General features: G+C 43.8%; 1 protein-coding gene across 5 annotated transcripts in view; it reads left to right on the top strand.

The window, feature by feature from the left end:
* RALGAPA2 (Ral GTPase activating protein catalytic subunit alpha 2) overlaps positions 1-26,726 on the top strand; it is a 1,651,508-nt gene that overhangs the window by 1,530,462 nt on the left and 94,320 nt on the right. For all 5 annotated transcript variants that reach the window (XM_069234346.1, XM_069234347.1, XM_069234343.1 and 2 more), the window contains one exon: positions 2,087-2,208. In XM_069234346.1, the coding sequence (XP_069090447.1) occupies positions 2,087-2,208 (122 nt within the window). The remainder of the gene's footprint in view (positions 1-2,086; positions 2,209-26,726) is intronic.

The raw sequence follows: 26,726 nt of genomic DNA, 5'->3' as shown, positions 1-26,726 counted from the left end.
CTGACAACTTGTCTAAATGTTTCTATCTCAAAAACTGCTGAATACATTTAGGCCCAACCAACAAAAGCATGCCTTCTGAGAACGGTGTGGCTTTCCTGACAAATGTGGAATACATTTATTCAGGAATTTGGTCTGTGTGCATTTAAAAGTCCATTGGGAGCTCAAATGAGGAAAAACATATTTTTTCACCCTTTGTTTTTTCCTTCCACAGATCTACACGAAAATTGGCATGGCTGGCCTTAGTTGACTATTCAAAGTGATTGCTAAATTTGTTGTAAATCCATCCATGACACGAGGTCAAAAGTTGCAGGCATATCCCAAAGCTTTTTGAATGGAGAGTACAGCAGAACCATAACTATACAGTGGTGACCACCACACATTTATATATATATATATATATATATATATATATATATATATATATATATATATATATACACACACCCATATTTTCTGATGTTGAATGCTTATACTGAGACACGCTTTAATCAGTGTATTAGTTTGTGATGCTGAATATATAACCTGTCTGCTTCCTCAATCCTCCCACTCACCAGGAAATCACTCAAGCAAGTGTGAAAATGTTATGTTTATGTTGGTTAGTTCACAGTCCGAGAACGTAACATAACTGAATTTTTTGTGCTGGGATTAAGTATTTTATTTTTAAAACCTTGAATAAAGTTATTCCACTACCTTGGCTTCTCTTGTGCTTGTACATATAAAATTGATATTACTCTTTCTGTTAACGGCATCAGCATGCTGTGACTCTTTTCTGTGAAAGATTCACCACTGTATGCAAGTCTAGCAATGGCCATTAGGTGAACTCATTTTAACAGCAACTTCAAGTACAAATCCTATTTTTAGCTTGCACAATTTTTCAGGTATTTCTTTTTTTTAAGTCGCTCTGAATGCATTTGACAGCACAAAGTAAGCATTTTAGTTCGGTCACCCAGAGAAGTACATTCTTTAAAGCTGGCTTTTATTGAGTTTTTATTGAAGGTCAGAGGTTTTCCCTCTTTCAGACACGTTGGCTTGCATTATAGAGATTGTCCTGCATGACTTCAAACAAAAGGAGTCCAGAATATCAGATTGATTGGCTAAACTGCTTGAACAATGTTGGCTACCTCAAATATTAATACGTATTGTCCCGTCGTTGAAGTGTACGTGTCTCCTCGACCAGAAGCTCCGGAGAAAGCGGCAATGGTTGCTTTCTCTTCTCTGAAAAGCTGCTAGGCGGGGGGCCCTATTAGGGCAGCTGGAAAGTTCTTTAAGCCCACTCCGCTTCCAGTTTTTATTGGTGACTGGTTTATTTTTGTCAGTCTGATAGCCAAGATTTCCAGGCGTGTCAAGCTAAGAGTTCCGGGAATGGCAGTGCCTTTGTTAAAAAGCTCAGCTCTTTTTTTTTGCTTCAGGTATTAAAACGATGCATGCTGACTTGAATGTCCTCTTGCTTTCCGCGCATTCTTGGAAGCATGAGGGGGTGATCAGCCCGTTACGATGAACGCACAGGTATCAAGATCTGAAGAGCATACCACAACTTGAATCAGTTGACAATTTTCATACGTCTTGCTGCTTTAACTGCAAAAGCCGTGATTTTAGAATAATGCAATTGTGACCCATGTTTATCTTTTAAGATGCAAGAAAATCACACCAGTCAGGTAGATTATGTTTCTGCACTCGAAGCCCCTTCTAAAACATTCCATAGATTACTCGCGAGGTTTTCTCAGCAGCTATTTCTTCCTGATTACTCTTCTCAGACTTAAAGCTCAGATTTTGTCAACAAACCTGTTATTAAAAGCAAATACATGCAATATTGCAAGAATTATCCCCATAGTGCTGGTTGCTCGCTATCAAGAATGTATAGATGCATTCTCGGAACTGAAATAGAAAAGACGTCCATGTGTCCGAATTGCTCCATCTGGTTTTTAATCTAGTCTGAGAATACAATGATTTGCCTTGCAGTAAACTAATGTTGATGTGATATGGCAATGTAGATGTCACTCATTGTTTACATTTGTTACTGCTGTCAGATCAGTCGCTTTGCATATGCTCTGCAACTCCATGTATGTCCTTAACGTACTGACTACAGCTATGAAGAAAGAGCGCTCTATCTCGAAGCAATAATCCAGAACCACAGAGAAGTGATGACATTTGAGGATTTTGCAGCTCAAGTTTTTTCCCCCAGTCCCAGCTACTCTGTTGGAGGAACAGGTGAGTCCATACATCATTATATGCTTCTTTGTACTGCAAAGGGTAAGAGCCATAGATGTACGTCCAGTTCTTATAAATAAATGCTCTGAGTGCCAGAATGCCATTATTCCCTTGAATCAATTGATGGTTATTTAAAGAAATAATGGTGTTAATTTCGATTTGTTTTGCTTCTGAGATGTTCACTGAGGAACCTTTCTCAGACTACCACATTAACCCTAGAGTCTTAAAAGGTTAATGAACTATCTCTCAGTAACATGCTATGGTTCATTCAGGAGTGCGGATTTCTCGCTGCACTGGGAATACACTGCTTAAAAGCTAACCGTGAAGCGGTGCCTGTTTATTGGAAACAAAATAGCCCCTCACAGTGGAAGCTGTCTCTGTCAATGCTAAATGGGGATTATGCTGCTGAGTTACCAGGGTCAGGGATTAATGAAGCAGAAATGCATGGATAACGTCCCCTTTAGCAGATCAAAAACATAACTGTGGAGTGTTTTTTTTTTTTTAAATATTTTTTGCGTAGCTTGAATTCACATTTAAAGAAGAGCAAGTTTGCAAAATACTGTGGAGCCATGTATTTTATTTATTAAATGCTGTCGGAATGGTCTGTTCCTTGATCACGTCGTCCAATGGTGACATGAAAACTAAGGTCTGGGTTGCCTCACAGCTGGCTTATACCTGGCTTCCTTTAGTTCGTCTTGAATTCCTACTTATGCAGCTGCTTTCAGTGAAGATAATTATAACAGTGATTTTTCTTCTCATGTGTACGGAATGGCCAAATGTTGACCATTCTCACCTACAAAAAAATATAGTAGGTGCTAATCGCTAAGGCAGCAGGCTTTGCATTCTTCCACTCCTTCTCCACGAGGGACACAAGGGTGTATTACCAGGCTAATGAGTAAGTGTGAGCTTTTTGATTGTAGAAGTTGATTATGCCAGATATATAATGTGACCTTGTGCATCAGCTGTACCTCCCTCTGTTTGACTTGTTAAAAGCATTGTGTGTCTGAAGCATTACATTCAACACAGGAATTGAATTTGGTGAAATAAATCACCTGTAAATAAAATCATCTGTGCATCATTGTTTATCATTGTTGGCTTAAATTGTTCTGCTTTCAACGCTTTGTTTGGCGATAAGCGTTATATGCTTACGTTTGTGTTGTTCACCAGTGACAGGAGGCTTTGGAGATAAACATGCAGACTCAAATGAAATTTACATAATAATGACTTTGATTCCTGTAGAGAGGTCAAGGAACATTACGATAGCCTCTGTTGAACTGAAAAACCAAGCCAAATTCACAAATGGTTATTATTGTAAATTGTTAGGGCCTTTATTACATTAAAACACATAGAAACCAGCTACTCTTGGGCGTTTTCTACTCACCACATTCTGACAATAGAAAATGTGAATAGACATTGCACATTTTACGTTTTGAAGCATACATCAAGAGATCTAGACTATTAGTGTTGAAGCTTCATGTTTTAGTTTATGCTAGTTTTTATTAAATTTAACCAAACTAAGTTTTAGTGTAGAAATCAGCTTCATTACAGTACCTTTGGGGATTAATTTGAGGAGTCATTTTGCGGTGTGTTCTGCAATGAACATTGAAAGATAATACAATATGCCTTCAATAAAATCCAAGGTGCACGTTGAGCAGTATGGAACAGTGTCTTTAGGCTGGTCACTGAAGACCCTCTGACAATAAATAAAGTCCAGTTCAAAAAGGTAATTAAGGCCATTGGATAGCTTTTAATGTGACAGCATACTTCCCTCTTTGTAGGAAGACAGCGGAATTTAGAAAGTTCAGCTGTGGCTTGCAATTCAGTGTTATTTCTCACATCCGAGGTAGTTCTTTTGAATCACATCTTTCCCTCAGTAGTCGCACCTTGCTTCATAATTTTCTACATGTGGATGACCTCCTCTCTCCCATCCCATCAGCAATAATGAAAGAGATTATGGTGTGAGGAGGGGTATGAGCAAACCCCAAGACTCGCTGAGGGAAGCATTTGTTGACCAAGTCTTGGAAGGACCCAATTGATTACAGATCTTACCCCCTATTTTCAATGATGAATGTGGGTGTTACGATCCTGACTAGGATATTGGCTACAAGTTTGGCAGTGGTTATCTAAACATAGGTGTGTTATGACCAGTCTGGGGTCTTACCTGATAGACAAACATTGCTGAGTCTCAGAAGGTGATGCTTGTGATACAGATCCTACAAGAAGGATTTGGAGATTATATGGTCTCTTGATCTAGAAAAGGCCTTTGATACCATATCGAGGAAGTTGCTGTTTGCAGCCTTAAAAAGATGATTTTCTCTATGTGGTATAAGGCACTAGAATCAAGATAGGGCACACAATTTCAACTGTTGGATTTTTTAAATAGGTACTTCACAAGGGTGCCTATTGATACTGCTTCTCTTTGCCCTAGGATTAGAGACACTGGCAGCCTCCCTTCACGAGTCAGTGAACACATGGAATATGAGAGTGAAAGACAGAATCCATGTAGGGTTGTTTGGACTGATGATACTCCGGTTTATTTGTGGGAACCTGCAAGGGTGACACTATTCTTGAACCAGTTACAGAGGCTTGCCAATATTTCAGGTTTGGTTACAAGCTGACAGACGTAATGATTGTTTCCAATCAGACTTTTGGAGCATAGAGACATTTCCAGCTTCTCTAATCTTGGGCTGATATGACAACCTTGTACACTAAAGTACTTGGGTATACAAATTGCTCACTTATGGGAGACGAATGGTATGAACATTTCTCCCTGCCTGGGGACAATCATGGGTGCACGGCTGCCTTTTTCTGGCCCGCTAGGATTATAACAGTGGCTGACCCATTCCTCTGGTAGCACCTGTCTCATAGTATGCAAACATTTTCAGGCTCCATTGCCTTTTGATACAAGCCACTCCACTTCCAGCTGCCCAGGAGACTTCTGACTCCTTCCTCCCATTCACTGATCTGAGGGTTCCCTGTCAGTTTAAGTAGTGTGGTCAGGCACCACGAATTTGCCAGGACAGTCCTCTTCTTTTTTTTTTTTTAAATTTATTTTTTTAACTATCAGTCCCTGCAACATCCGTAATCAATACATTTATCTCATGTACACCTTTTCAAAGAGGTCTCATCTGTACACTGAGGAAGGAATGATTTCATGTGCTCCTGTCGTGTGGGCTCTCATTATCCTAAATGAGACTACTGGATTTCTAGGCAGCAGGATCGATAACGGTGTGGGAGACTGAGTCTGACCCACGTGTAAGGAACTCTGTCACCCTAAATCCGGTGTTTGCTCCGGCTAACTAGCAGTGCCTCATTTCTCCCACGGGGAAGAGATGATTGGGCAGCCGAGCGCATGACATCTTTGGAACTTCTCAGGGAAGTCGTGGTCACTCAGATCGAAACCAACTCTCTCATTTACAATATGATCTCATATACTAATGACAAAGACAGTATACGTTTTATATAATGTTTTAATAAAACAACTGTATTTTAGATAATAAGGCGTGAGCCGCAATAACCAGAACAATACAACACAGTAGGATTGAAATAGTCACCAGGAGAGTAAAACATAAGAACAAAGCTATCATAGTGCCTAACAGTTTCTACTCTCCCTCTGCTTGTTCTATTTAGAGCACAGCATGTTAAGCTTCTAGCTTGCCTTTCTGAATCACTGGGGAGACATCAGCCCTCATACCTGAGCAAAGGCCTGTTATCTGGTTCAGCATCTGCAACGAGGCAGTCAGCGTCTAGTTGTGGTTCCCTGGTTGGAATCTCCCTCTTGCGTGTATTGGGACAAGAAAGTGATTTTATAACTAACATGTCAGCGTGATCACAAAATGTCCCTACGCAGTAATGCCAAGTCTAAATTCCTACCACGTCTATCGGCAATGTACCAGACTGTATCCTTGACTGAAGCACAGAGTGAATGTGTTATGGAGAACTCCAGTGCTGAAGTAGGCTAAACAGTGTGATATGAATAAAAAACAAAACCGTAGAACTGGCTATTTGAAAAATAACAGTACGAAGCCTAATAAAAAGCATTTAGAGCAAAGTGCACAGAGGCTCTAAACTGCAAGCAAATGAATAAAATACATCCAGGGCAAAGTGCACAAAGGCCTAAAGCCTGAAGCTAACGAACGCGCAAAGGATACTTAAAACTAACCACACTACACCCTTCCCTTGTCGGTAGCAAGTGGTTCCAATAATATAAAAATATGCCCCAGATATAAACAATACCTAAAATTATATACATATTTCGACATATTGCCCCAAAACCATTCAGGGCGGCACCCCGTGCAGGGCCTATGAATGAGACAAAACCATCTTCCTCCAGGAAGGGAATCTCATAAACAGTCTCACGAAGCAAACGCAACCGTAGTGCACAAGTCTGGGAATGAGCCCTAATCGGGAACATCAACAGATCAGGATCGACCACTGGAGGGCGCCGCTGTGAGAGAAAGAGAGCCAGTGCATGTTCAAACGAGCACCGAAACACAGGTTGCACACAATCCAAAACCGGTCTGAATGACAGAGACCAGTCACACTCCAAATGGCCCAGGAGTGTTGCTCCAAAATGCTGCATCATGCGTTCACGACACAGCTGCGCTGACGGGAGCAGCAATATAGGATCTCGTCGTGGCGGGACAGCCATTGCGAAAAAATACCAACAACAGCAAGACTCCAGCCAATAAAGCCAAAGTAATCGGGGAAACCCCCAAAAATGCTTCCGAAAATAGAGTGTATAGCCGAAGGTATCAAACCGAATATGGAAGAGAAGGTGTGAGCAAAACCAACACCAACAGCTTTGAAAAAATGTGCAATACCAGCAGTGCTGGATGCATTAAATATACGTCCCACAAGTTCACCGAAGTGACTTGGAAAGTTAGTATTCAAAAGGGACTGTATCTCCGCCGATGACCTTGCCACCTGAAGTGCGTAGGTCTCGCTAGCAGATGTAAGGGCCACATGCTTTTGAAACAATAAAGCTTTTAGCCGACTCAACTTGTCAAAATTAACCTTGGTAGTAGCAATATGAGGCCAGATGTCCGCTACCTCCCTAATTTGAGTGGGGGGAAACAACACATTCCCGCAGCACGTAACGGCCTTGTTGACAACGACAACGTAAACTATTCCGGCACGCATGCCACAGCAGCGTTCGCTGTTAAGAACAATGTAACTGCCGTTAGAAAGCACCTGGAAAGTGTTTTTAATAACCGGGACTGGAACTCCCTTCAGATAACAAGCTAAGTTAGCAATCGAAGCGTTACACGCTCCGTGCAAGGACAGCTGTTTACAAACCATAGAATGTCTGACAGAAGTTTCGCATTCACTACCGCTAAGAAAAACCTCCCTCAAACCATTAACACATCTGTATTGAAAGGGAAGCTCCCACACCTCGTGTATGTAACTGTCTCCCAATAGTTCAGATCTACCCACCGGAATGTGCTTCAAACAAGAAGTAAATTGCAGAGTGGAGATAGGCAGATTAATAACCCCATGAATCAACCACTCAGCTGACGGAATCTCAGCAACCGTGAAAGGCAGTTTCTCCAATTTCTCAATATTCAACATGACATACGTCGCTTCCTTTTTAGCCATCAGCTGTTGTTGACGAGTCAAATTAAAGGAGACAAAGATCTCTCTGGCACAAATGTGCTGCCATGGAACGCGACCTGCCTTCAAGGTCTGAAGAGTCCAACCCAGCTGCATGATGGACCGCGTCTGACTCTGCCCATGATATAAAGACGACATGTCCGATTTAATAATGTCAATAGCAGAGGAAACAATGCTGTCAATCGTGTAAACACGGTCAGAAAGGGTATGCATGCCATTATCAACAACAGACAAAGTCTGCAGCAGGTTTTCCTGATCAATCTGCCTCAACCGGGCTGCAGCCTCCTGTTGTGAAAGCTTCCAAATCTCATTATAAACTTCGTATAAAAATCTTTTCTTCCGTGGTACCTTGGGACCTGACAAAAAATCTTGTAAATCAGTATCATTAGACAGTAACGTGAGATGTGACTTAACTGCATCCAGCGTGGATGATTTCAACCATTGCTGACAAAGCTTCCCCACGCTGTGTGTAGTTATAATATCAGCATGTTCTGGTGAAATGTAACGAGGGTCTGCCCTACTAGTCCTGAACCCCCCTGAAGAGGTGACAAAACGTTGATGACACTTATTAGTGTCTATAGGCCATAATAACCACCCGCCCGGATGTATCGATGAAGTGTTAAGCGTACCATTCTGGACCCAATGTGTAAATTCACTAAAAGTAGCATTCACATAGTGCTGTCAGTTGTTTAATTTGGAAGGGACAGGTATACTAGGCAAATTTAACTCTCTAATTGTTGCCAAGCCCAAACAGCTAGTCTGTTGTACTGTGTCATTGAGGAAAATCATCTGCACAGGGATAATACATGCTCTAAATAATGTGTCCCTGCCTCGCATCTGCCAATTTTTCGTACCCCAAACACTTTTCAAGTCAACAGTCTTAAACCAGTATTCATACCCCTCGACCGAAAGTTTAGATACAAACAAATTTGAATACAGTAATTTAGTATCGGTCAATAACATTTGCTTATTAGAATACGGAGTAACTTTAAAATAGTAAGACTTAGCATTTCGTTGATCATGCCCAGAAAAATATGCAAATTTATCATAATACGTCTTCGAACTCCCTTGTGGAGGAGTCGAGCAATGTTCCCATTGCACATAATTAAATATGGACTTAGAGCTACTAGCCTTATGAATAAAGTGGTGTCCATAATAGTTGTAGCAAAACATGTCACCATGATTATCTCTAAATTGGTAAGCATCTTCATCGTCATAGACAGTATAATATTGCAAATCTGTCAGCATAGAATCTACTGTCTTCACATCCCAATCATCAGAAACAATGCCTGGTATAACAATATCATTCATTGATAACTTGAGGACATACAGTATTTGAATCAATTCTGTGGGACCATATATATCAAACATTACTTTATCTCACACAATCCCATCCGGAATCGGTATTGCAGAAATGTTTACATTGGACAAGTCTCTTCGAACCATATGAGACGAAAAATGTGGTTTTAACACAGTCTCCACGTGCTCAATGTCAGACCGATCAGGAAGAAAATGACCATGTATTACTAGAAAAAAAGTAACCACAAATCCCAACCACAAAAAAACAGTCATTACAGCCATAAAAAGCCACAAATAGTTCCAAGGAAAAACAAAATATGTGCGTTTAAGCCATCTCAGCAGCTTACGTGGACCTCGGATTGAAGACATCGAGGACGAGGAGCCGGACACTGCATCATCAGTGTCGTTGAAGCAGCCAGAGGCAGTTCTTGCAAAAGGTGCAACTGTGAACAAAGAAGCAGATGGAGGCTATCGCCTTGCCACACTATAAACCACATGTTCAGAAACATCAGTAGAACGTAAAGCAACTTGATCAAAAGATTCCATATTAATCGTTGTCTGTGGAACAATCGCAAGATCATCTTCCACCCTCCCCAAGCTCGGAGAGGAAACAGCGTCGGTGTAAATCACCTGCAGCAGGACTTCTTCCCCAGTAGTGAGAGGGATTCCAGAACTACTGGGTGTCCCTCTTGATCTGCTGTGCAGAATCGGCCACATGTTGTAACTTGACATTATCAATGGAAACAAAACGATTTCCTTTGGCCCCTTGCAGCGGCGGTAAAATCACAGTTCTCGTGCCGCTAACCCCTAACAAAGGGACAGGTGCTCGATAAGAAGGACCAAATTCTTTCTTTACTGCGACCTTTTCACGCACTAGATCCCCAATCCTGGGTATCCAACCAGTAGGAGTTACTGGCTCATCCTTAATTCCTGAGGAGGCAGCACTTGCAGAAGAGTTATCTTCACGGAATTGTTGTAAATCCTGCAAAACAGTGACACGATCATTTATGTCAAAGGGCGTATCCGCCGCCTCCACACCAGGACCATCTAGATCAGGAACATACATTCGTGTTCCAAACAGGCACTCATATGAAGTACGACCCCCCAGTGACCTTCTAGGCAAGTTATTAAGTGCTCTCTGTACTCCATACAGGTGGGCTAGCCAACCACGACCTGTACCTATAACTCTGGCTGTTAAGGATTGCTTTAAATCACGATTTAAACGCTCCACGACAGAATTTCCCTCGGGATGAAATGGAGACGAGAATTGGAGTTGGACCCCCAACGAAGCCATGGTGTCCCTGAATGCCTTAGAGGCAAAAGCAGGGCCCTGATCTGAATGAAAAGCCGCAACTGCAAATGTATCGACAAAGATGCACAAATCTTTAATAACAGTTTGAGCGTCAGCCGAGCGTTGTGGCCATACCCACACAAATCTGGAGCACGAATCTACAGCAACCAATATATATTTGTATGCACTATCTGGTGTCAGCGGACCACAATGATCCAAGTACACACACTGTAAAGGTTTATTTGAAATCAGAAGGGGCGTCTGCTGCGGGCGTCTAGCCGACAAAGCTTTAATTTGTTGACAAACGTCACAACAAAGGACATACTGCTTTGTCTCTTTATAGAGACCAGGCCACCAGTAACGAGCCTGTAAAAGTGAAATCGTGGCAGCCACACCAGCATGTGTAGCTGCCACCCCCTCATGTGCTGCAGAAATTAATCGAGGTCTCTCAATTTTATTGGGTAGTTCACGTACACCAATGCCTGGAATATTAACAACAGCATTTAGCGCACTACTCAAGCAGTAACCATATTTAGAAGGAAATCCTTTAGGAAATGGCGTGCCATCAGCCGTAGCTTTTATGGCAGCCGAAATCTCTGTGTCTGGTTTGGAACTCGAACGAGTCACTGCGGCCACAGTGGCGACAGCCACTGCTGACTTTGCGGCTTCATCAGCCAAAGTATTCCCAGCAACATGTATTCCAACGCGCTGGTGTCCAAGTGTATGCACAACATGGACCTTAGGAAGCGTTTCTTTCAGATCCGCAACCTTACCCCACAACAATTTATGTTTAATGGTGTTGCCTTTAGAATCTCTGAACCCATTCAACTTCCAATAGTGCAGATATTCATTGAAAGACTGAACACAGTAGTAGGAGTCACAGACCAGCAAGGTCAAAATCGCCGGATCCGCGTGCTCCAACGCTAACAATAGAGCTTTGAGCTCAGCCAGCTGTGCCGTGCAATCTCCCAAGGTTTTAGTATAAGTATGTCGGGGGCAGAACACTTCCCCCTCCATAGTGCCGCTCACCACCGCACATGCAGCAGAATACTGTTGTTTAGTCCCAACCGCTGGTTGCGCCGAGCCATCGGTATACATGACCACCTGATATTGGTCAATAGGCAACGTACCAGTAGGAACTGGGTACTCCATTTCATATTGAAGAAATTCTTGAGTCTGCAGTTTAGGGTCAAATATGTAATCTACATCAGTGGCTGTCAAAGACGTAGCCCATTGTATCCATCGCGGGTGTAAAGCTTTCGAATTAGGAACACTCGCTTTTGTAACAGCCTCTAAGGCTGGAATCGGGGAAACGACAATGATGCGTTGGCCCTGGGCAAGCGGTCTTTCTTTAATCACAGCCATCTGTACCGCAGTGAGTATTTTCTCAGTCTGTGCAAATCGTTGTTCTGCAGCAGAATACAAGTGGGACTTGTATGCAATCGGGACTGTCTCACCCTCATTAAAGGTGACATACGTAAACCCAACAGCCCCAGGTATCACCCTGATGACTAAATGTGTCTTATTGTCCCATGTGTGTAAGTGTTTAACTGCTAAGAGATCAGTCTGTAACTCTCGTAGTATGTGTGTATGCTCAATCGTCCAAAATCTACTTGAAAAATTCGGGCGAATCAATCCGTATAAGGGTTTTATACGCGTAGCATAATCAGGAATGTAAGTTCTGCCAAAATTCAGAAACCCCAACAATGACTGGAGCTTCCGAACCGTATTAGGAGGCTGCAAAAAAGCACATTTCTCCCAAAAATTAGGCGCTAAGCTTTTTCCCTCACTCGACAATTCATATCCCAGAAAAATTACGCTGAGGAAGGCAATCTTCGATTTCTTAAAATTAAACTTATAGCCAATTTCAGCAAACCCCACAACAATGCGCGATACACGCCTTAGATGTTGCAGTATCATCGTCTGTCAGATATATATCATCAACGTATGACAACGCTTCAGGGTCTAACTCGTGCAGAATTTCAGTTACACGAGCCGAAAACAGTCCTGGACTATTCTTATACCCCTGAGGCAAACGACAAAACTTTTTCTGAGAGCCAAACGCAGTGAAACTGGTATAGTCCCGACTTTCGGGCGCTATATTTTGGCAGAAAAATCCATTCGAGATATCCAACGTTGTTTTGTATTTTTTACGCACTATATTATTCATAAGCGCTGCGCTATGTGAATTCTGTATTGCATATGTGCGTGTATGACTATTCAAATGTCTGTAATCCACCACTATCCTATAGGAATGGTCCGGTTTGGCAACCGGAAACAAGGGATTATTCATCGGCGAGACACAGGGCTCAACTACACCCTGGTACTCCAATTGCGTAAGAATATTCCTAACCGATGCCCTTGCTTCAAATTTGATAGGATACTGCCGCTGCGGCTGCGGTTCGCCCTTTATTGGAATTACATGATAAGGTGATTGTCTATCCCACCCCACATTATTTCTATATAGAGCGGGGGCCTGTGCAAGAGCCCATATTTTACTATAGGACTCCGCTAGTTCTCTCGGAACAAGTGGTGAGAAGGAAGGTGTAATAACTTCTTCCCCCACTGGACAGTCGCGAACAAAGTCAGGCAGCCAATCTTGTTCGGCCAGCAGAACGTCATATGATTTTACCACATGGTCCCAAAAGATGGCGTGTACAATGCGGTCAATGTCCCCTTCTAATTGCAGAGTCACGTTATATACTCTATCAGGATCAGAGACTCGCATATCCGCCGTTTCGACTTGTATGAAGTCATCAGTTGCTTTCACCTCCAGATGCTCTAGAAGACTCCAGCGAACTATTGTGACCTCTGCCGCGCTGTCTAACAGTGCCAACGCCCATGTCTTGTTCGTCAAGAGAACTCTCTTCTTGAGCGGCATGTCTAACTGAGACTGCTGCCACTTTCTTCTTTTTAAATTGTTGCTTTTGTTGGAGCGGTTTCTCTTCCTGTTTAACAGAAACCTCCGTTGAGCGTTGTGATTCCTGTCTCGGTTTCACGTACTCAGTTCTCCGCTCTGATCGCCCACCTCTCTCACTTCTCTTCTCTGAGGAGTCCTGAAAGGAACGAGATTGGCGTGTATCAGTATATTGATATCTTTCAGGTGTCTTCAAATGATCCCTATTCCTGAGATTATACCTATTCTGCGGGGTCTCCGGTTGCGGAGACTGTCCCCCATCTTTCTTAGGTGTTTGCTGTTTCTTTTCCCAGCGCTTTTTAGTACCCTCAGGTTGCTGTTGTTTAGCATTATCTTTATTATTTTTACCCTGCAATTGGGGTTTTTGTGGTCTAGCCCCTAGGCTATCGAGACCAATACTGGAATATGTTTCCGCTATTATTCTCTGGAGTTCCCGCTCTTGATTAATCTGCGGAACTTCCCGAAGACGCATTCGCACTGCTAGTGCTACTGCCTCTCCCTTGAGATTACTCAAAATTATAGAAAAAACTGCGGCAAAATTGCCCACTAATTGCATGCCCAAATCTAAGGCAGGGGCAGCCCCATATTCATCTTGAATTTGTTTAAGCACTTCCGGTAAATTTGCTAATGTCGGTGTACCGTGTGCCGTAGTGTAGAGCGCGGCAAACACCGTGCCCCAGGTATTACAAAGGTCCACCGGAGGAACCATCCCATACGGCAAACACATCGTCAATATTCTATGTTTATCCTGAGGTCCCTTATGGGGAAATACTGCTTCCAGCGTATTAATTTTCTGCGCCAGCCAAAAAGGAGTCTCCTCACGTTTAGCCGGTACTTTACCCATAACTGAGTGTACAGTGGCTGGATTAATACCCGGAACCACTGCTTGTGGGTGCCCCGGAGCAGCACACGCTGCATTAGTATTTAAGGTCTGCATTACAAACTGAACTAATCGTCTATATGTAGCCGTTAAGTCTGTATATAAACGACGAACTTCAACCACTGTCAACTGAGCAGCCGCAGGATGAGGTGTAAATGTAGCCAATAAAGGCCAGGTAGGACCATCATTACTTAGTGGACCTAACCTAACTTGTGCTACTGTGTGTGGGAGGGCGCCATCAAGCCAATTATGGTGTTCTTGATAAGATAAAGGTATCTCTAAATATGCATAAGCCCTGTATTGTCCAGGGACATTCGCAACAGTGTATTCGTGAAAAGTGTTTGTACCCCCATCAACTGCTGGAAATATGACCCAAGAATAAAAAAGTTCTGTTCTATAGGCTGCATGGGCATCCACCACAAAAGTGACCGGACCCCCCTGGACCGTCAGGCCATGTGCCACCAGATGTCCCGTGAGCGGTTGTCTCATATTGATTGCTATATTCACTACATTAGGATTTGCCATTTGTAAAAAATAGCACTAGGTCAGAGAAGGCACACCAATATCGGGGTTTTCCTTTTAAAGTTCAAGCTTGAACAACCAACGCAATTAATAGGATCTACCTATATTGCGGTGGCGGAAGTCCTCAGTGCCACGGACGTCTCCGTATACAGAACCAAGGAGTCAATATATATATATGAGACCGAGAGAGTCAGTCGGACCCGAAAATTAGAGCCAGACCAATCGTTGGCGGCGCCATGTCGCGTGGGCTCTCATTATCCTAAATGAGACTACTGGATTTGTAGGCAGCAGGATCGATAACGGTGTGGGAGACTGAGTCTGACCCACGTGTAAGGAACTCTGTCACCCTAAATCCAGTGTTTGCTCCGGCTAACTAGCAGTGCCTCATTTCTCCCACGGGGAAGAGATGATTGGGCAGCCGAGCGCATGACATCTTTGGAACTTCTCAGGGAAGTCGTGGTCACTCAGATCCAAACCAACTCTCTCATTTACAATATGATCTCATATACAAATGACAAAGACAGTATAAGTTTTATATAATGTTTTAATAAAACAACTGTATTTTAGATAATAAGGCGTGAGCCGCAATAACCAGAACAATACAACACAGTAGGATTGAAATAGTCACCAGGAGAGTAAAACATAAGAACAAAGCTATCATAGTGCCTAACAGTTTCTACTCTCCCTCTGCTTGTTCTATTTAGAGCACAGCATGTTAAGCTTCTAGCTTGCCTTTCTGAATCACTGGGGAGACATCAGCCCTCATACCTGAGCAAAGGCCTGTGATCTGGTTCAGCATCTGCAACGAGGCAGTCAGCGTCTAGTTGTGGTTCCCTGGTCGGAATCTCCCTCTTGCGTGTATTGGGACAAGAAAGTGATTTTATAACTAACATGTCAGCGTGATCACAAAATGTCCCTACGCAGGAATGCCAAGTCTAAATTCCTACCACGTCTATCGGCAATGTACCAGACTGTATCCTTGACTGAAGCACAGAGTGAATGTGTTATGGAGAACTCCAGTGCTGAAGTAGGCTAAACAGTGTGATATGAATAAAAAACAAAACCGTAGAACTGGCTATTTGAAAAATAACAGTACGAAGCCTAATAAAAAGCATTTAGAGCAAAGTGCACAGAGGCTCTAAACTGCAAGCAAATGAATAAAATACATCCAGGGCAAAGTGCACAAAGGCCTAAAGCCTGAAGCTAACGCGCAAAGGATACTTAAAACTAACCACACTACACTCCAATTTAGAAAGAATTAGCCACTCCTAGCAGAAATCAGTTAACCTACCATAGATGATGTGTATGTAAAAGTTGCATTTAATGATCCTTAGTGTCTTATTGTCTGTGTTTTCTATGTTGTTGATGGCTTTCAGTGAAGTGTTTCTGAGTCCCGCTCTCCAGGTAAAATTGTGCTATATCTGTTTATCGAATGCCCCTTTTTTGATTTTCTAACTATGATAACCCTAGGTGCCCCGAAGGTTGGACTGGGACTAAAAATAGGTCCAGGCACCAAAATAAAAGTGGCCCCAAATAGGGAACCAGGTAGCTAAATAAACAAGCGTTTGCACTGCAGTAGGCCTCTCATTTGCTTGAGTTAGAGCTATTGCCATTGTAAATTCACGACTGGACTTTTCTTGCCAAATAAATTGGTCACATCTGCCTCATAATTTAGTCCTTTCCTGTCACATAATTCCAGTGGCCCTGCAAATAACTAAAGCACTTCCATTTTCCTTCTTCCTCTAAGTAAAGCAAAAATTGAAAGTGTTGCAATTTAGCATCATGATATAAATCTGCCATGCTAATTCCAGTAGAATACCACTTTCACCACCCCACCATTAGAGTTGCTGGCTGGCTAACACAATTCCCTTTTTCCGAGGCCCTGAATAAAGCCTCACAGCTCAGTAGCTTCAGGCCCCATTATTCAGATTTCCACGGAGTTTTCTTTTTTTCTCTTCCTGGTGGTGGGTTCCAGTACCACTTTCTTAGGGGACACTTGAGCCCCAGACGTGGTGGTATACGTTTTTTGTTTTTCCTGCACAGCTGGTGCCTGCTTTTGCAGATTGCGTCCTGCAGCATTGTTCATTTCCTGCACCCTTTTTCGATAGTCAGTTTGCCTTTTCCCTCAAGGCAAATGAAACTTCTCCAGCAGCGTTGAGATCCAAGTCCCATGCATCCTATCAGATCAAATCTGCAATAAAAAAGACCAGCATATAAAGTGCTGTATTAGAAAGCTGTCTTTTGTAGTGACCTGTAGAGCTATCTTTGTGTGTAATGATCAGCGCCCATCAGTTTTTAGACTTTTTGTGGTAGATATTTCCACTGACGAAGTTGTTGGGACAGGTTATTAGGATAAATAAAGCTGGTGCACAAAAAACTTTATTAGTGCCAATAACAGCTGACTTTAGTTAGTACTTATCTTGCAGCACAAATAAATTAGATTGTATTCTGTAGTTGTTCAGAATCCTTGCCCCTTTATTGAAATTTATAAATACAGAAGTATATTTTGACATCGAGTTTGAGAAGTCAGTTCCTACAAATAATTAGACAGTTTTCCCACTTTATTTGTTTAGCATAATTTTTATTGTTGTCAGCACAGTCAACATCGCAGGCTCGGTTTACCCACTTTATTTGGTGTTGAATTAATCTATTCCACTTGAAATATTTTCACATAGTTACCAATGAAGCATACACAAATAATGTTAACGTTATTTATGCCGTTGTAGCAAAAAGGTATCACAAGTGGACGATAAAATTGTAAAAGGAATAGTGTCATTTCAGACTACACGTTTCACTCTTCAAGGATTGCATCTGGCGCCTTCTTAGGACTGTAGAAGAGATATATATGAAGCATAATCACAACCCCTATTCTTTAACTCCTTCGCTGCCAGGCCTTTCCCCCCTCAGGTGCCAGGCCTTTGTTTGGTTATTTGGGGCAGTTTGCGCTTAGGCACTCATAACTTGTTGTCCACACAAGCTACCCACGCCAAATTTGCTTCCTTTTCTTCCAACATCCTATGGATTCTACAGGTACCCAGAGTTTGTGGGTTCCCCTGAAGGAGACCAAGAAATTAGCCAAAATACAGCGAACCTTTCATTAAACAAAAAAACAAAAAGGGAAAAAAGGGCTGCAGAAGAAGGCTTGTGGTTTTTCCTTGAAAATGGCATCAACAAAGGGTTTTCCCAGCTTTCAGGAACAGGCAGACTTGAATCAGAAAAAACAATTTTTCAACACAAATTTGGCATTTTACTGGGACATACACCATTTTTACTATTTTTTGTGCTTTCAGCCGCCTTCCAGTTAGTGACTGATATGGGTGTGAAACCAATGTTGGATCCCAGAAAGCTAAACATTTCTGAAAAGTAGACAAAATTCTGAATTCAGCTAGGGGTAATTTGTGTAGATCCTACAAGGTTTTCCTGAAGAAAATAACAGCGGAAATAAAAGAAAATATTGAAATTGAGGTGAAAAAAAATGCAATGGAATCTGAGAGGAGCCACAAATTTCCTTCCACTCCGCGTTCCCCCAAGTCTCCAGATAAAAAGGTACCTCACTTGTGTAGGTAGGCCTAGCGCCCGTGAAAGGAAATGCCCCAAAACCCACGTGGACACATCACATGTTCCAAAAGAAAACATACTTGTTTTTTGCAAAGTGCCTAGCTGTAGATTTTGGCCTCTAGCTCAGCCGGCATATAGGGAAACCTACCAAACCTGTGCATTTTCGAAAACTAGACACCTAGGGGAATCCAGGATGGGGTGACTTATGGGTCTCTCACCAGGTTCTGTTACACAGGATCCTTTGCAAACCTCAAAATTTGGCCAAAAAAACGCTTTTTCCTCATATTTCAGTGACAGAAAGTTCTGGAATCTGAGAGGAGCCACAAATTTCCTTCCACTCCGCGTTCCCCCAAGTCTCCAGATAAAAAGGTACCTCACTTGTGTGGGTAGGCCTAGCGCCCGTGAAAGGAAATTCCCCAAAACACAGCGTGGACACATCACATGTTCCAAAAGAAAACATACCTGTTTTTTGCAAAGTGCCTAGCTGTGGATTTTGGCCTCTAGCTCAGCTGGCACCTAGGGAAACCTACCAAACCTGTGCATTTTTTAAAACTAGACACCAAAGGGGAGTCCAAGATGGGGTGACTTGTGGGGCTCTCACTAGGTTCTGTTACCCAGAATCCTTTGCAAACCTCAAAATTTGGTCAAAAACATACTTTTTGCTCACATTTCAGTGACAGAAAGTTCCGGAATCTGAGAGGAGCCACAAATTTCCTTCCAGCCAGCGTTCCCCCCCCCAAGTATCCCGATAAAAATGGTACCTCACTTGTGTGGGTAGGCCTAGTGCCCGCAAAAGGAAATGCCCCAAAACACTATGTGGACACATCAAAATTATCAAATACTAAATTACCTGTTTTTGCGGGGGGACCTGGGTTTTGGGTCCTGGGCTCAGCAGCCAAATAGGGAAACCTACCAAACCAAAACATTTCTGAAAACTAGACACCGGAGGGAATCCAGGGAGGTGTGACTTGTGTGGATCCCCAATGTTTTCTTACCCAGAATCCTCTGCAAACCTCAAATTTAGCTAAAAAATCAAATTTTCCCACATTTCTGTGTGGGATCACCGCACCGGGACCAATTTTCTGCCACCCAATGTTCCCCTCAGTGTCCCGGTAAAAATGATACCTCACTTGTGTAGGTGGGCCAAGTACCTGTGACAAGGAAGAGCCAAAAACATGTCGAAATTGAGGGGGAACCAAAGCAGGTCACAAAGGGCAATTTGAAAAAAAAAAACATTTTTAGGCTGACAAGTGCAGCAGAAATTTTATCGGTATAGATGAGACAATGCTGGGTGGTAGGAATTTTGTGGATTCCTGCAGATTCCAGAAGGTTCCACACAAAAATGTGGGAAAAATGTGTGATTTCCAGCAAAGTTGGAGGTTTGCAGGGCATTGAGGGTAAGAAAATGGTGCTGGTGCATGTGATGCACACCACCCTGGACTCACCCACATGTTTAGGTTTCAGATGTGTCTAGATCTTGTGGATTTTTCTACATGGCAGTGTCCCAATGTGCAACCCTCACCATTCCAAGTGAGACGATTTTGAGAGTTAGCCAAGCTCTCATGGCCCAATGTAAAACCAAAACCCAAAATAATCAAATGTCCTCTTGCTTGCTGTGAGATAAGATGTTTTAGTGTGTGGGGGGAGAGCTGAAAGGCTGTTACCCATTCAGTTACGGTGGGGCATAGCAATGCCCATACTGGTTGGTAGCTACCACCACATTACTTATTTTTTTTTTATTCCCTGGCTTCTTGTAGACTTTCTTCTCCCCTTCCCCCCCCTCCCCCCAGTTTGTGGATCGGGGGTAACAACTTTGGCCCCATTTATTTGGGGTGGGGGTATGGGCATACCCCCACCCTCTTATTTTGAAAAAAAAAATCTTCTTTGGTGGGCTTTCTGCCCCTTTTGGGGGCAGATGGTCCTTACAAAATTCGGCCGATCTGATATGGCCAACAGTAATGTGCCCCCATGGGGAGCGACCATTGCCCAAGAGGCTGCCCCCGCCCCCAAAACAAAACACACACACACAAACACACACACACACACCAATCCCTGGTGCCTAAGTGGTTTCAGAAAAAAACACACAAATTCCCTGGTGTCTAATAAAAATAGGCAATAAAAATACTATTTACCTCCCATGGGAGCAACCCTTGCCTAAGGGGTCGCTCCCCATACATACAAATATTGAGTAAATAAAAAATATATATATCCCTGGTGTCTAGGGGTTACTGCCCCCCCCGGGGACAGATCGGCCTAATTATAATAGGCCGATCTGCTCCTGGAGGGGCAGAAAAGGCCTAAAAATATTTTGCCCCACTAGGGAGTGGCCCTTGTCTAAGAGGCTGCTCCCCTTATACGTAAGTATGAAAATAAAAAAATTCCCTGGTGACTAGTGGGCATTTCTGCTGCCCGATCGCATTGCGATCGGGCAGCAGAAATGCTTGCAGAGGCCTTTCCTTTCCTGCCTCTGCCTGCCCCCTCCTCCCGAGCGGAAAGGAAATGCTGAGCATTTCTCTTCCGCATTGTGCTGGAAGCCTGCTTCCAGCGCAATGGAAGGTGACCTCTGATGAGGTCAGCACGCGATCATGTGCTGACGTCATCAGACGTCACTGGAAGGGATCAGGGGTGGAAGGAGAAGCTATTCCCCTTCCATCCCCGACTGGGGTGTGTGGGCCGGGTGCAGGACGAGCTGGTCTCGTCCCCGGCACACGGGAACCGTGTGCGAGGACGAGACCAGCTCACCCCAGGCACCCAAGGGGTTAATTCAACATTAGGATTAGTAAATCATACATCACTTCGCGAATTCAAATTCGGTTTGTAAGTGTAATGTATAAGAGGTTAGTTCTGTGAAAATGAAATGTCACGTAATGTCACAAACCTTCATTACATTTGTTTAGTGTGTTAAAAAGAAAAGTATGCTGTGCACCAAGGATTACCCAGTATAGGGGGCACTGCAATATATAACAGTTAGCAATACCTTATATTTAGAAAAGCAATAATACTATATCCAGTCAAGTTGTAAAAGGATTCAAATACAGTTGCTGTAATGTTGTTCAAAGTATGGATAAAAACCTCCATTCTCACCATAAATAATGCAAAGGCCCTTCATGTTGTCTGTTTTGAACAAGGATGCTAGATGATTTAAAACCTAGGGTGCTTGCATTGAGCTATCAATAGCAATCATCTTGTTTACATTTCAGATGACCAGATTAAGCATTAGTTCTTTTGTATAAAAAGTTGTCTTGAAAAATCAGAGTGCACTCTATGCTGCTTTCCAGGTTGGTTGGTTTACTGCCAGGGGATATGGTGTCCCTATTTTGAGAGTAATTATTGTTGGAAGGAAATGGTCAGGTGTTGGGAAACAGCTAGGTCTACATCTCTTCTGAACTTCAGGTGGGTCGTGAAAGTGTCTTATTTGTGCTGCAAGAGAGTTTCACAACTTGACTGCCTGTATCAGAAAGGAAGACCAGGTAAATCTGAGGGTGGTAGTGACTACAGTGGAGTTAGGAAAGGGTTTAAAAAAGGCTGGATTACAAGAAAGGTATTTGTAGACAGTAGAGCCACTTGAAGACTGTAGATAGGCTGAGCATGAGTATGAATTCACGCACTGTTGTTGAGAAGTACAGGAAGGTGAGTAGTAACGAGCGATACCTCTGCCATCATGGAAAAGTGACATTTGTCCCGTACTCTGGAAGTTGTGTCACTTCAGTTACCAGGACTTCTGGGCCTGTGGGAGTCCTCCCATGGCAGTAACATCACTTCTGGTGGTAAGGGGGGGCCCGCGTGACCATGTTGGGTCACGTGAGTTGTGACATCACCCTGGTCACATGCTCCTTGTTCTAACAACATGGTCCTTATTGGAGTTTCTTGTTGACAAGGCCTCTGTCCTCAGGAGTTCTTGGTCTTCTGGGGGTTTGTAGAGGCCGCTGGTCCTGCAGGATGTGTCGCCTTTTTGTAGGAGGGCTTCTGAAGCTGCTGATAGGGCTGGGGCCAAGTCAGTTGATGCTGGAGTCTTCTCTTCTGGGGTTGGCTTAGCAGTCCTTTCTTCTTGAGGTCGCCAGGAATCTGGTGAGCTAGGTTCAGGGGCACCCTTAAATGTTAGATTTAGGGGCGTTACAGGGGTCAGAGGGCAGTAGCCAATGGCTGTTGTCCCTGAGGGTGGCTACACTCTTCCTGTGCCCACTCAACCCTATTGTTCCCTGTCCTCCAAACCAACTTCATCTCTGGAAACCTTGGGCGTGGTCCTAACTGGAGTGGTCACTCCTCCCTGTTTTACCAAATTATGCTGCCAGACCTGCCACCAGGAGTGGGGCTTTGTCTGGGGGGCGGGCATCTCCAGTAGCTGGAGTGCCCTGGGGTACTGTAACAGGAGGCCTGCGCCTTTGAGGCACACACCAAGTGTTGCAGTTCCTGCAGGCAGGAGGCTTTGTTTCTGACTCCCGAGGGCATAAAGGCACCTCACCCCATGTGGTCAGAAACATGTATTTTAGTAGCAGGCTGGCACATACTGGTCAGCCTTACACTAAAGGGTTGGTTAAAATACAGGGGGCATCTCAAAGATGCCCTCCCTCTGGGTCCATTGTACAATAAATGTAACACTGGCATCAGTGTGGGTTGGTTTATTGTGCAGAGAAGTTTGATGCCAAACTTCCTCCCAGCCTTCAGTGAAGCCATCAGGGCGCTGTGGAGTTTGTAATGACAAACTCCCAGCCTGTGTACTTAATTTGGCCACTCTACAACTACAATGCCCAAGAATGGACTTAGACACTGTATGGGCATATTGCTTATGCATCTGTGCCCTCACCTGTTGTATAATGCACCCTGCCTTAGGGCTGTAAGGCCTGCTAGAGGGGGGACTTACCTATGCCGCAGGCAGTGGCTGGTGGGCATGGCACCCTGAGGGGGATGCCATGTCGACTTTACCTTTTTCTCCTCACCAGCACACACAATCTGCAATGGCAGTGTGTATGTGCTTGGTGAGGGGTCCCTTAGGGTGGCACAATACATGCTGAAGCCCTTAGGGACCCTCCCTGGTCACAGAGCCGTTGGTACCACTAGTACCTTTTATAAGGGACGTAGCTGTGTGCCAGGGGTGTGCCAATTGTGGGAACAATGGTACAGTTTAGGGAACGAACACTGGTGCTGGGGCCTGGGTAGCAGGATCCCACCACACTCTGTCACATCAGCATCAATATTAGGCAAAAAGTGTGTGGGGGGGGGCAATAACCATGCCAAAAAGGAGCACTTTCCTACATGAGGTATCAAATTAATCGTGAACATAACCGCGATCTGATGCTTTACGTTGAAATTAATGTCATGATTAATAGTTGTCCTCTTTTAGAAAAGTGACCACTCTGTGCTCTGCTCGTCCAACAGCCTCAGAACGGCACACAAATGCAGACCACTTTCTGACCACCTGGAGAGACGTGACGACTCCCAGGCTCAAGGACGAAGGCAAGTAGCGAGGTGTCACTTCCTCTGCCTGGTCCAACACCCCTGAGCAGAATGGCTTTTGTCCTTGGAGACAGTATGGAGACAGGACCAGAGGTGGGAAACTCGCACCAAAACCAGTTTTACCATGGGCGTGTTGTCCCCAGGTAGCCATACCTCTAGGAGGGATACCTTGCTCCTCACAACAGAGGAAGGACTGTGCCATCTTAAATGGGCAACAATGTGGCATTCTGGGATAGCCAGATGCCACTCATCACAGGAACTTCGTCACTAGGTAGGAGGGGAGCCAGCAACCTAATGGCTAATGACCGTGTGGTCCCCTCAGGGCATTTTCCTGGGATAAATATGGCACCCCTGGCACGTTGACCTTCAGTATTCGCTGAACCTGGAAAGAGGACAAGAAGGACATGCACAAGAGAGGCTGCGACGCAAGAGTGGCTGCACCTGCTGCACTTAGGGCTTGTGGAGTTTGGACTCTGCTCTACGTGCCCAGCTCTGGGAAACGCTGATCCCCAGCCCTAGTCCAAAGCAGAGATTCCAAGGGGCAGTTGGGTGGCACCCCCGAACAGCACTGAGGGCATTAAATCTGAAAGACCCCAAGTTGCAGCTCTGGTAGCCATCATAGATGTTTTGCCGCTACCTGTTGCTGGGCACTCCCACGGACAGTTCGGAGAAAGCCTAAAGGTGCACACATGTCTGCTGTACTTGTGAGTGTTGGTTGTGACCAGATTCGTCACCTGAAAGGGACACCAGCCTCCACCAAAGATTTGCACCATGAGCGCTATGTTTCAAAAGCGCCAGGTCTGCATCAGCAGTCCTTGGAACCCTGTAAAGAAGACGTCATAGGACCCTGAAATCTGACCCAGAGTCACCCTCCGACCTACGGACCAAGGACTCGACCAGACTTCACCCCGTGGACCGCATAACATCCGGAACATCCTTGAGCCTACATCCCTCAGCATTAGGACCACTCGATTGTCATCTATGGTGGTCATCCTGTAAAGTTTGGATCTTGTTCTAAAAATACTCTGGTGGCCAGGTAACTGTCCAAAATATCCTTTCTGGCCCCCTGGACCGCTGTCCTGCAGGACCTGGTTGCGCAACTCGGGCTGGAGTCGCGGAACTAACTTCCAAACTTTTCAAAAGTTTCTAAAGTTTTTGTTGACCAGTGCTTGTTTATGGTTGATGCAAAAGTTATTTATTCCTTTAATAATCTATATTTCTGGGAACCCTCCAGTGGATTTTGATGATCACATTCTCTAAAGATACATAAAAATCAAATCTATTTTTCTAAGCCGGTGTCTTGCTTCTTTCGTGTAGTGTGACTTTCTTATTCTGTTGTTTGGTGTTGCTAAATGCTTTACACATTGTTCCTTTGCTAAGCCTTACTGCTCGCAGCCACAGCTATCCAGGGTTGAGCTTAAGGTTGAATAAATGTACCAGACTGGACCTAAGACTGTATTTGTGAGTGTACGGCAGGGTAGGGCTTCCCAGCCATACCATACAGTACACCATAAATCCTCATAATATTACAATATTTTACTTAATATACTGTATTTTTAAATTACACTTTTCTACACCCCTCCTTGTACCACCATTTTCTTGAACCTTGCAAACACCTTGCTTCTCGTTAAGGCTACTATTCCCTGCACCATAAAACCCCTAACTGCTCCCTCCCTGAACCCTAAAAACCCATACTTCCCCTTAATTCTAACATTTCCTGAACTAAAAAACTCCTTACAAACCATTAATAATACCCGTCTGTGAACCCTATAACCCTTGCTGCTGCTAATGGTATGATTCCCTGAATCCTAACAACCTTTACAATCCTTGACACCACTCTTCCTTAAGACCTAAAAACCTATTAGTACCCCTTAACTGTACTCTTCCCTGAACCATAGAAAGCGGTTATTGCTGCCCTGCACTGAACTTTACAAACCCCTTACCATCCTTTAATGCTACCCATCCCTGAAAACACAAACTACCCGTTAACACTATCTTCCCTTAAACCCAGGGCCACTGGAATAATGCAGCAGGGAAGGAACAAATTATGCAGTAGGGTTGAGCAAATTATGCAGCATAAATTTGTGATATTACTTCATTATTTTGACATTTTTACACTGATAGGGCGTTGGTTGCACCTTTTTAATACCAGTATACCAACAAGCAACAAAAAGTGACCAATCAGCCTTTGCAAGGGGCCTTCCACTGCGGAACAACACTTTTCAGCGCAGTTTTACTAACGACTGACCCATTTGAGCTACAAACAATTTTTTTTTTTATTTGGAAATTATGCAGCATATGATGGATTATGATGCAGCATATCTATAACTATGTGAGAAACTCAGCAGCAGCACAATCAGATAATTACAGTGGCCCTGCTTAAACCCTAAAAACCCTTACTACTATTTAACTGAACCCTTCCCTGAACCCTAAAAACTCCTTGTAGCACTTAATGAGAGTCTTCTCAGAACCCTAAAAGCCGTATTCCCCCTTTATAGCAATCCCTCGTCCACGCTCAGTGACATGCACAGTACCAATATAGGTGCTACCTTCAGTTCTTTCCTTTTCGCACCAGAGAGCACTGATCCAGTCTGAGCTACTCCTCAGTCACTTTTTGACTGGATTTTTTGATGTTTTGTTGAACTTTTTGACAATTTTCTACTGGAGTGAGGTCATGTCACCCAAGAAACCATCGGTGACAGACCCCCACTTGGTGTGTTTGTGGTGCTTGGAGAGGGACCACGACTGCAAGGACTGCTGCACCATGCACCCAAGTTGTTGAGGGAGAGATCCCTCAAGCTCTTTGCTGCCCTATGTCGGTTGACTTTGCGACGCTCGAGGTCTGGTTCACGTGGAAGGTCCCAGAACCATTCACAAAGTCCTTCCCAATGGTTATCTTTAAATTCCAAGTGGTCAGGGAAGCCCCACAAGAAGTCGAAGAGGTCTAGGACTTTGCTGCGTCCATTGAAGCCTTCCAATGAGAC

The sequence above is a fragment of the Pleurodeles waltl genome, chromosome 5 (genome assembly GCF_031143425.1).
Source record: "Pleurodeles waltl isolate 20211129_DDA chromosome 5, aPleWal1.hap1.20221129, whole genome shotgun sequence".
Taxonomy (NCBI): domain Eukaryota; kingdom Metazoa; phylum Chordata; class Amphibia; order Caudata; family Salamandridae; genus Pleurodeles; species Pleurodeles waltl.
The sequence above is the reverse complement of the archived record's forward strand: the minus strand, read 5'-3'. Positions and strand labels throughout refer to the sequence as shown.